The following is an 11831-nucleotide window of genomic DNA, read 5'->3' as shown; positions in this document are numbered from 1 at the left end:
GCCCCGGGACAGCWTGGATCTGATGAGGGCTGAGGAGTACCCCGCCAAAAACTAACCCCCACCCCCCCAACCCCTCCTGCAGCCTCAGTGGGAGCTGATGAATAACATAAAAACTTTACAGGACCTGGTTTTCTCTGAAACCACAGGGGCTGAAGATCTGAAAATCTGCAAACTGAAACATGAATGAGAGGAAAGGAGCTGATAAAGATAAAACAAGCTAAAAGAAAGCTAAAATAAGAGCACGAGCTAAAACCAGCAAGCTAAAGCAGACAGAACACAGAAAAAGAAAAGGCTAACATTTTCAATAAACTAAAAACAGTTTAAAAATCAGATAAATCTGCAGCAAAACTTAGCAAACAGTAGCTAATTTTGGAAAATTATAGCTAAAATCAGCAAATCTGTAGCCACATGCTAAAAACTATAGCTAAAAGTTAAATGAACAAAAACCAGCAGGTTAAACTTATTGTTTAATACTCTAATTTGTAGCAAAAGCAAAATTCAGAAAGAAGCTAAAATTAAAATTAGCAACAGTTGCTAAAATTTAAATTAAATAGCTAAAATGAGCAAAATTCAATATGCAATTTAGCTACTAAAATTTCCTAAAACTAAAAGTTCAAGTTAGTAAATATTTAACCTAAAATGTGCAAATATGTAGCTAAAAGCAATAAGATAAGCAAAATTGTAGCTAAAATCAGCTAAATTGTTATAAACTAAAAAACTAGTTAAAAGTTCAAATTAGCTAAAATGTAGTTTAAATTTAAAATTAGGTACTTTGCAGCTAAAATTCAGCAAAATAGCCACAAACTCAGTTAGCAAAGCAGCATCTAAAATTAGCTAAACTGTGGCATTAAACACTAAAATGACCTAAATAGCTACACTGTAAAAAAATGAAATGTTGGATTTACTTAACCATGTTATGTGACCTGGTTCCACTTAACTGAGTTGAGTAAATCCAAAGCAATATACCAGTTTTTTTAAACAAAGAACATAAGTATATTGCTTTGAATTTACTCAACTCCGTTAAGTGGAACCAGGTCACATAACATGGTTAAGTAAATCCAACATTTCATTTTTAGAGTGTAATCTGTAGCTAAAAGCATTAACTTAGCAAAATTATGGCTGAGTTTTTAAATCAGCAAAACAGCAACTACAGTTACTTAAACTCTTAAATCAAAATTACATAAATTTTAATCTAGCTAAACTGCAGCTTAAAGCTAAAATGAGCTAAATGTAGCTAAAATATGTGAATGTTTAGTAATGCGGAATTACAGTTGGAGCACGTGGGACTAATCTGGGGCAGAGAAAATAAAAATCTGAACACTTTGAGGTTTACGACTCGTGAAAAACAGGAGCAACAGGAAACTATAAATTAACATTTTATTGCTATTTTTCTTAAGCTTTGATGGATCAGAACTGACATCTGAAACATATTGGATTATGTTCACTTGGGACTTGGAAACAAGAACATTTTTAAAACTGCACATGTACGATTCATGAGTTTAAGAGAATTTCTTGCGACTTTATATCCGGGCTCAAAAAGCTCCTTGTGTATCTGTTGATCAGATTAAAATCACACACATGATAATCTAATTGAAATAAACAGTTAAACCTTGGTACGTGACGAGCCAACAGAAAGTAACAGAGAATGAAAGAACTCATAAGCCTAGAAGAAAAMACAGAAATAAACGTAAACACCAAAACTTTTAGTTGTCTTTGCACGAAAATATACTTTGTTGCAACAGCATAAAAAAGATATACATTGTTAAATGAATGAAAAAAATAAGAGGCACAAAACAGATCAAATTATTCACAACCCACTGGTTATTTTTCATAATTAAGAGACGATATTTGTGAAACAATATTTTAGATTAAGAAATTAATTGTGATTTAATGATAATTCAAGCTGCTGCTGCTTTAAAATGAAAGAATTAGACTTTTCAAAGCTCAGACCAGCAGATAAATGACCTTCAGGCCTATCAGCATAGATGCTGATATCATCCAGAGGAGGAGGAGGCGGARGAGGACAAAGGAAGGAGGTTCTCAGTAAAGCCTTTCCGGATGTGTCCTGGTCTCGGTTCAATAAAGCAGTAATCTGAGGGGCACATGAAAGACCTAAAGCTTGAGCCTAACAAGCACAGATTAGTCATTCGGCTGATAAAAGTAGTCCTGTTGTTTCCATTAAATGTATTTTTTTGCAGATTTTGAAGTGTCACATTAAACAGCAAAATTCGACAAAAAAAAGTGCAAAAACATGTCTGGAAGCAACAACAGGTAGTTTACATGTGGACTGAGCATGTAACATCGCCAATACTAGTTGATATGACAGAACAATTACAACCTGACTGACGGCAACACATTCCTGAAAACATCTCTTCATTGTCCTTAGATGTGTGGTCCCCACTAGTTTGTAACTGTGTGTAACGGCAACATCTGATGAAATTACGCTTTGCGTAGCCTGGTTGATTCGCTTCAAACCAGTAGATGGAAACACGCCTAATTTGCATTTCTAATTGTTTTTTGCCACCTTTTAAAAATTCGCTCAAAATTTGTATTACAATTGGATGGAAACATGGCAAGTGGTCCACAGGGCTGTGTCCTTGGTCCTGAACTTTTCTCTCTTAAGAGAAACAAAACTCAAAATGAACCGCAGCTTGAAAAAACAAAGCAGGAATTTTCCTGCACGTTACAAAGTGATGAGTAGATGATGTCTAAGTCCTCATCTGTAGCGTGACTTTAAATCTGTCATCACCTTTCATCAGAAGGTTCAGCCCCCCGACAGTAAAACGACAGCGTCCCTGGAGCCGTTACTGTACATTTAACTGCCACTTCCTGTCTGCTCCACACAATAACAGCCCGACTGCTGGAGGTGTGAAATTCCAGCCGTGTTTTCGTTTCAAACACTTCATTTAACGACAGACGCTACTGAGGGGCCTGGTCCCCACCTTCAGACCCCTTTCAAAGACGTTGGGAGGGAAATAACGTGTAAGGTAGGAACAAAGAATAAAGAGGAAAAAAAGACATTTAAAAAAAAACACAAATAGAGGCAAAGTTGGTAAAAAGTTTTATTCCAAAGTGTTTTCAGATGATTAAAGCTCTTTAACTTTACCTGGAGGTTCAGTCACAAGTCAAAAGAAAAGTAGAAACTACCAAACAGATGCAAATAATAACAACAATAAATCAAATTAAACTGTTAAATGACAAATAACACTTATGGATTCATAACTGAAACTACAAAAAGAAACATTTTCTGTGAAACAAAAAGCACGAAAACAGGAAAAGCATAAGGAGGTTTTGAAGATCAAGAATGATGAATAAAGACAAAGAGGAAAATAAGGAGACAAAAAGGTAAAAAGAAAAAAAAAAGACAAAAAGATGCTGAAGGACAGATAAGACAAAAAAGACAGAAAGAGAGCAGGTACGCTGAAGTAAATTTTAAATACCATAAAAAAATTTTAAACATTAAAAAAAAAACACTTAATACTCAATGAGAAGAAAAATAAGTAAATAAGTTAAATAATTCATAAAGTACAAAAGCTAGGAATAGTTGGAATATAATGTTCTGAAGAGTTGAACAGACAAAACAGTCTAAAAATGTTGAGGCAGTTAGTCCAAAAAACATGGAATAAAATTATGACTAAAAAAAACAAGTCTTAATGCTGAGTCAGCATGTTTAACCCAAACATTACATGAACTTTATAACAGCTTTGTGAGCCTTGCCCCAGCAGCTTATTTACTGTTAAAAACATTTCTTTGCATCATTATTAAAACATTTAAGTCAGCTTTCTTTTAAAAATAATAAAGGATATTAAAACTTTAGGAAAACAAAATAAAGTAAGGCAGACTAAAACTTTATTATAAAACTGAAACGAGTGGACACAGAGGTAGAGAACATCTTTCAGACTGCAGATCTTTGATGTGCAAATCCAGCTTCAGCTTGACGCTTTTTTATCCCCACATAAAACACAATACTTAAACTTTAATCTAAAATAATTTTGTTTTGCTTTCCCCCCAGACTGCTCAYTCAAAATGTGATTTTAACTGAAAGAGTCAGCCACGAGAACTGCTGAGTCACTGTTTGTTGCATTTTGTAGCGCAGATATAACATACTTATTTTGACACAGAGGCACTTTGGTTTCTGTTTGATGTTTTTAACTGTGAAACATCACAGCACTCATTCATCAAGCAGAGGATCCTGTGATCAGACAGAGAAGAGCAGGAAAAAAAAGTTTTAAATTGTGTACAAAAGTAAGAAAAATCTTAAATACTCCAGTCCCAAAACAATTAAAATTTAGGCTTAAAGCAACCATGAAATCACATTAAAGTAAACATAGATAACATAGTGTGTCGATGTGATCGAGACGATACCTTTAGGGATGTCATCGCTCAGAAGAGCCCCGAGATCTCCTCGGTGACCGGGTCCAGGTCTATGTCGTAGAAACAGGGTCGGGTGGGGAGGCCTGGCATTGTACTCATCTGAAGGAGTAAAAAAAAAAAAAACAATCATTTTAACCTGAAGCCTAAAAATATATCAAACATGAAAATATATATAAAGATATAATTTACTATAAAATTCCTGTTTAAAAGCATTTTTTTCAAAGAATATACTAAAACACAAAGACCTAAAACTAATTTAAATGCATAAACAATGCAGACTTATCAGAAAAAAATAAAATTTACAAGTTTTCTGTAAAATTTCTATATTCCTGAACATAATTCAGGGAGAATAAGTCGATCTGTCTTTGATTTATTTTAGCACGTCTCATAAATCTGTCAGCAGCCTAAAAAAGAATGTAATAAAAAAGGGGAGACACACAAAAACCAAAACCACATATTAAATCCATCACAACACAGCTGTTCTAAACCAAAAGAAAATCTCACAAAATTCAGCTTCAGAACGTTTCGTTAGATGGAGCAGGACCGACCCCCGCAGGTCCAATAACAATAATCCAGACCCGTTTACTGGGCTCACTAATAAAACGTGTCCAGAGCCACAAAATAAGCTACAGCTGTGATTATCAACTGGTGGTCCGTGGGCCTTTTCAAGGCCTTTTCATGAACCTTTATGGCCAGTGGAGAGAACATAAAAATAAAAAATATATTGAAAATTTTATAATTTTTTTTACACTTCAGGACTGAAGAAAAAAACATTCATGCACAAGAAAAATACTGGCTATAGTTTATACAGAATTTCATAAAAACTAGTACAGCTGACCTAGTCAGACATTTTTTTTCTAATTCTTATTCTTATGTAGTCCTAAAGGTGTTTTAGGTAGAAAACAGGCTAGCATGAGCTAACGTTTTACTTTTTGTATTAGTATTTTTTTATTAGTAGTATTRCACACATATTTGCATACAATTTATTAGTGTTGTGAGTATAAAAACAAACAAAAAAATTAGAAAATCTGTTATATTTGGTCACATTTTCAAAGAGCCACTGCAGAGGTACCAAAGAGTCACATGTGGCCCCAGAGCCGCAGGTTGCAGAACCCTGGACTAGACCAACTGCAGGTGATGGAGAGACAACTGTTATGACCAGTTTCATTTTAGTTTCATTAAAACACTGGAAATGTCTCCAAAATGAAAGAAAGCGGAAAAAGTGTGACATCACGAGGCGACGGAGCGCACAGACGACGACTCCGAAGATGACGAAGTCACGTTTGGCGTGCGAACTCGGTCTAATCGTTGTGTCGGTTCACACCAGCTCCGGCGTTTGCTACATCAAAGAAAACGGCGTGASTCTTAAAAACACCGCTTCAAACCAGCCACGCCGTCCTGTCCGAGACGAACAGGAAGTCGTCTTGTTCATTAGACCCACAGGAACATTCTTCGCATGCCTCCCTTCTCCTGACCCATGGGCAGTTTGAGAAGCCCATTAGTGGAAACGGGACAGGAGGAAGTGATCGGAGAGCTTCCTGTCGAAGGAAGTGAAGGCAAAGCAGAGAGTTCACGCGTGTAAATCGTGAACCGGGAGCTCCAGTTGTCGGGTGTTACTGTAACTGGAGCGTGTTTCACCAGCAGATGACTCAACTATGAGCTCATTTAAAAGGAGTAAGCATCACTGCATTGAATTCCTTTCTGTTTGCAGAGGTTTCATCACAGAAGGTGACTCAGCTAAATGAGCTTTGATGAGTTTAAGCGAGGGTTTACTGTGGTGAGAAAATATGAAGAAATTTAAAAACATGAGCAATATGTGATCAGAAAACCTTACATTTCCAGCTTACTATAGGCTGATTTTATTTATTTTTCTTTATTCAAATGAAACATGGGCGGCCTGTTATTTCACACTTCTCAAAAAAAAACAAAAAAAAAACAAGAACCCTGATCAACAAAAACTCCTTTTATTTGTTCACACTTTAGAAGAAAATATCAGACAGCATATTTAAATATCAAAGGGCCTTTTTTCTCTCAGGTTTTCAAAGCTACAAAGGCGAGCTGTTCTGCTGGTCGCTCCTTTCAGGCTTGAAAAACAAGCTGGCACTCGCAGAAACGCACAACACTCCGTGGCTAAAGTTGGAAACTTTGCTGGGCCAAATAAGTCCTTTCATTTTCCTCAAACACAATGTGGCTTTGTGGAGAAAAACCCCGGAGAGACAGTGCAGCTGGGTTTCTACCACCAACCCTGGACAAGTGTCGGTCAACACAACGTTTAGTTTCTACAACATCAAACTAAAATCAGTTCACAGCATCATTATGTACTGTAACTTTTGCATCTTTTTTTTATTAAAAAAGGTTTTCTATTTTAATTTATTGACTGGATTTATTTGTCCAAAACAATTAACTTTGCTTCATTTTTCATGAGTTGTAACCTTTTGTTAAATCAGCTATATAGATGCAGTTTCTGTACGTTTGAACAGTTTAGGTAAAAGGCTGCAGGAATTCATTGTTCAACTTGCCACCCCTCCCTGACATCCCTACAGAATGACATCAGACCCCTTCCTGGTTCTTTATACTTTGAGGACCCTTAAACTTCCCCTGCATTTAAGACCACCCACAACCCCCCCCCACACACACTGAGTGAAATCTTTCCAATTCTTTGAATCAAGTGCAGCCAAACAGTTTTATTTGTTGCCACTTGATGATAAATGAAGTAAAATTTAGATATGTATATTTAGAGAAACGGACAGTTGTTGCTGTTTGTTCTGAAACAATAAGAATCTCAAAATCAGAAGTGATGATGAGGAGTTAAAACATTTCAAAGCCTTATTATTTTAGCTAAAATAACAATCATATCACAACTCTTCTTAGCTCAGACTTCTGAAACAAGTCTACATAAATCATCTTTAATTTGCTGTTTTGACAAACGTCAAGGTTTTTTAGTTTCAGAAGAAATGTAGATTTTATCTAATCGGGTAACATAAGGCATCAAGTTGAAGAAATTTATTAGTCATTTAGAAACTGATTTTAAAAGCACCACACCAATTCATAGTTTTCCTTTTTAAGTATTGATTGAGTCTTATAATCTATTGTTTGACTATTGTTATGTCTTGATTAAAATAGCTTTAGTTACATGCCTAAAACACCATGACAACACATAGATAAACCGTTAATAAGACATAAGGAAAAGATWTCTGTTCGAGTGTCTGCGATTCAGCCATAGGCCTGTAGTGGGCGCACCAGACACTGAAGAACATGGTAAATAGACCCGTACTTCCGGTTTTTCGGCAGCGATGATTTCTTGCCTGAACTGACAGCATTAAATCCCCGCTCAGACTCCAGTAACTAGTGTTGTACGGTCATTCTCTTCACATTTTAATCTATTCAACATTCATGTGGTTCTGTCATGATTTCAGTTAACGAACACTAAATTTTCTTACAAGGCTGTGATTGTCTCAGCTAATAGGTACTAACTGGCTGTGTCCAAAACGGCAGGCMGGGTCCTCCGAAGGACCCAGTCTACCCGGTCGAGGTGGGCCGGGTCCTTGATAGACCAGGAAGACTGGAAAAAATTGTCTGTGAATTTGGACGGTCTAGCCTCCCGTCCTTACCCCGGCATACGTCATGTCGCCTAGCAAACGTGACGACGCTAAACAGAAGCAAAATTAGATTAAAATTAGAAAAATATCAATTTGTTAGCGTTATTGATATCACAAAACAATAAAATTAAGTTAAAGGTAATATTTGAAGAACTAATTGTCCCGCCGTAGGTGCATGTTTATTTTGCGGGTTTTTTTCTGACAAAAATCGAATCTAAAAACATGTTTATACAAATAATAAAAGTGTTAAAAACACAACCGCTAGAAAATTTAAATTTTTATACCACCATATTTTTTATTTTAAATGTATTTTTTTCTCTTGCTTCGTCCGCCATTACTAACATAAGAAAATCTCCAGTCGGGCCGCAACGCATTATGGGATATGGTGGGCCGGGAAGGATCCATCGGACCAGTCCTTCGATTCAGGCCAAAGGAAGGACGTATTTGTCGGCCGCATCAGAGGAGTCTTCGGTTTTGGACGGCCTTCGTCACGGCGCTGTGACGTAAGCGGCCGATGAATTCAGCCTTCGGAGGACCCGGCCTCTCGTTTTGGACACAGCTATTGCGTCTTGTCAGACATCAGCCAGGAACACTTCCTTTGAGTTCTCAGTCATAGTTCAGTCATTGTGACGGTGGTTGATCAAAGCCATGGCAGAGAGGGCAGACGCACCAAAAAACTGCAACCTTTTCCCTGCATGGCCAGTGTTTGACACCTCCGCCCCGACTATCAAAACTGGACCCCGAGGGCACGCTGGTGAAACAGCAGGAGACAAAACACTCAGGAAGCCGCTTCCTTCCTGCCTGGCCCATCACTGACCCAGCGGCTCCATCAAGCTCATTTTGTTCAAACTAGTTATGTTTGTCAGTGGAAAAAGAACTAAAGCTACATTTGCTTTTACTCCAAAAAGATGATGAAGAGAATCAAATTCATTACTTTCCAAAAGTGTCTGTGCTGGATATTACAGTGGCAGGTAAAAAGGGAAGAACCAACTAGTCCAGATTGTTATTGTGTACAAGAAGTAAAATGCAACATGCTGAAATAAGCAAGACCTTCCMATTAAAAAGATATATTCTATGTTGATCTTATGTTCTGTATTCTAGGATTAAAGGTGTCTTATTACCCATCCAATGTGCTCCGTTGTGCCTATATACCAGCTCAGGGTTCCTACAGTTAAATTTGAGACATTTTAAGACTTTTTAATGCCAGATGAAATCAAATTTAAGACCAATTTCATAATAAACACAAATGACAAAAAAAATAATAATAATAAAACTGTGGCAGAAACTCATGAATCAAAGTATTTTTGGTTGAATTATTCAAATATTGCTAATAGACCAATTGTTTTTATCCATATCTAACTGCTATTTTGTCAAATATAGCCAAAAAACATTTTTAGCAGTCAGTTTTAAACTTAAATTTCTGGAAATCCTCTAATGACCCAAAATTTGCAGTTTTATGACCCACAGTGGGTTCTCAACCCCAGCTTGCTGTAAATGAAACCTTTAGTGCATGTGACATCAATTTTTTTGTAAGAAATATGAATGTATTTTTGGAAAGACAACATTATTAACATTAGAAAATGAATTTCACATTGCCCAGATGAACAGTTGAACATCTGAATGGGAATATTTCAAAAATAAATTAATGTTACCAATTATTTTAATATTTGATTTGAATTACAGTCATCCTACTTACAATGTGTTAACATTTTTAAGACTTCTGAAGATTGATTTAAGACCTTAAGGCTAATTAAGGCCTTATTTTTGGATTGATGAATTCAAGGCCTTTTAAGACTTTAAGGATCCGAGGGAACCCTGCAGCTGGATGCTGGTTTAGGACTGTACATCCACAGCAACTCCCTCTTTGTTTCTACTCCTGAGGTTTGTCTTCAGTTTTTTGTGTCTTAACACATTGCTTGATTCAGTGTGTTAGATTCCACTTACTGTTCCCACAAGTGGGTAGATGAAGCCTGCCCCAATACTAGCTCGGACGTCTCTGATTGGCAAAACGAATCCAGTGGGTGCCCCCTTCTTTTCAGGCATGTGGGAAAGGGACAGGTGGGTCTTAGCCATGCAGATGGGTAACGAACCATAGCCCTAGTTATAGGGAAAACAGGGACAAGGGGTTTGATTTGTGTGGTTGTAGAGACCCAGGAGACAGAGGAAGGAGACTGGCTACATGACTCATAAGAGTGTGGTAGTTGATTATGGCAGCAGCAGTGATCTCACTTGTTGATTGTAGTAATCGATCTTGCTCTTGGCCTCTGGAGACAGCTCGATGTCATCGGCTCCATACACTTTCTGGGCTATTGTTCTGATCTTCTCCACCACGGGCATCTGTGGGAAAGACGGTGCGTCAGCGACAGGTGGATACACAAAGGAAGCGCACTCAAAGGAARGTCCACAAATTAAATTTAGTGAACTGGGAACACGTTTCCTTGAGACGGGTCGACTTTGAAACGAGTCTCTCTAGAACGAAACCAAGCGTCTTAATTCAATTACTTGTACAAACAAAGATTAAATAAAAAGAAAAATAAATAATATGAGAGAAAATAAAGTCAAAAYAGATTCATGGGAATCAAATTCAGTTCATTTGACGTTGGATTTTTATCCTGATACTCTAACTTTATAAATTATACAGCATAGGTTTAACTTATCTATGATAAACAAGCAATTAAAAAACAGTCTGACTTTATATTAACAATAAATGCATCCATTTGAACTGAGTAAAGATAAATACGTACACTATGTGTTTGATCTTTTAGCCTGTTGATAGATTTTATTTTATAAAATTATTTTAATAGCTATTTTAGGGAAAAGTGACTAAATAAACATGCTGACATCCAAAAATATAAATCTTTTAATAGTTAGGAAGGACAATGATGGGATTTTTTTWAAATAAATTTAATGTTTTTCCTTCACCTGCATCTTCAACTTCTAGCACTTTACTAAAAAATAAAAAAGTGTAAATAATGAGTACTGAAAGGCCCATTTGTTTAAATCAACTAAGTTGATGCACTCTTTGTATGCAGACACATAGATAACAGACGAACATTATAAGTTTAATAAGTTAATTAAAGTCACATTTATCAGTTGTCTATAACACAAACCAGCTGATGTTTTGTACTTCAACACATTTCTGACCAAAAAGGTCAACATTGTTAAGTGCAAAGTATCCAATGTTGAGTAAAATAAAGACTTTTTACACAGAAAACATAAATGCGCTACAGTGAAAACACACTCTGGAGCCTCTGCACTCGCCTCGATGTTGTAGAGGAACTGGAAGTCTGAAGGTCGGTGTGCTGCTTCGCTCACAGCCTGGGCCAGCTCTAAACAACCTCGGCCCCCCTGCGACCAGTGATGACACGGCACGGCGCCAGACGCCCCGCACTCCTTCGCTATCTGGCACACGAGGTCAATCTCTGCCTGAGTGTCCGTCCTAAAACAGAAAGTCATCGGTGGTCTCTGAAAGAAGTTGGCATCTTTGGATCTAAAATGTTCAGCAACCCCATTTATTGTACAACAGAAGAGGTGATAACTGACGTTAGGCTTTTAAATATTTAGAGATTTACTTGAAGACATTCAGCGCCACCACTACAGGTACTCCAAACAGGTGAGCGATCTGGATCTGCTTCCTKAGGTTGCTGTGACAGCCACCTTCAACTAGGCTCAGATTCTAGTGAAAGACAAAAAAAGACTTTATTCGTGTATAATGCGATCTCATGTATAATACGATCCCCCCTTTTTGAGCTTAAAAAGCATAAAAAATTTAATCCTCAAACTACCTCCAATTTCATACAGACTTCAAGATTTTTCATCCTTTGCAGTCTTTATACATTTCAGTAAAATGATCATTGA

The 11831-nt window shown here is 36.9% G+C and overlaps 1 protein-coding gene across 2 annotated transcripts in view; it reads right to left on the bottom strand.

Annotated features, from left to right (window-relative positions):
• Positions 1-3049: 3049 nt before the first annotated feature.
• Positions 3050-11831, bottom strand: part of mthfd1l (methylenetetrahydrofolate dehydrogenase (NADP+ dependent) 1 like) — a 40398-nt gene continuing 31616 nt past the window's right edge. For both annotated transcript variants that reach the window (XM_014011590.1, XM_014011591.1), the window contains exons 23-28: positions 11546-11649; positions 11235-11412; positions 10203-10310; positions 9918-10070; positions 4366-4473; positions 3050-4192 (exon numbers count right to left, since the gene is read on the bottom strand). In XM_014011590.1, coding sequence (XP_013867044.1) covers positions 4384-4473; positions 9918-10070; positions 10203-10310; positions 11235-11412; positions 11546-11649 — 633 coding nt within the window. In that variant the 3' untranslated portion in view covers positions 3050-4192; positions 4366-4383. The remainder of the gene's footprint in view (positions 4193-4365; positions 4474-9917; positions 10071-10202; positions 10311-11234; positions 11413-11545; positions 11650-11831) is intronic.

This window comes from Austrofundulus limnaeus, unplaced genomic scaffold, assembly GCF_001266775.1.
Source record: "Austrofundulus limnaeus strain Quisiro unplaced genomic scaffold, Austrofundulus_limnaeus-1.0 Scaffold82, whole genome shotgun sequence".
Lineage (NCBI taxonomy): Eukaryota > Metazoa > Chordata > Actinopteri > Cyprinodontiformes > Rivulidae > Austrofundulus > Austrofundulus limnaeus.
The sequence above is the reverse complement of the archived record's forward strand: the minus strand, read 5'-3'. Positions and strand labels throughout refer to the sequence as shown.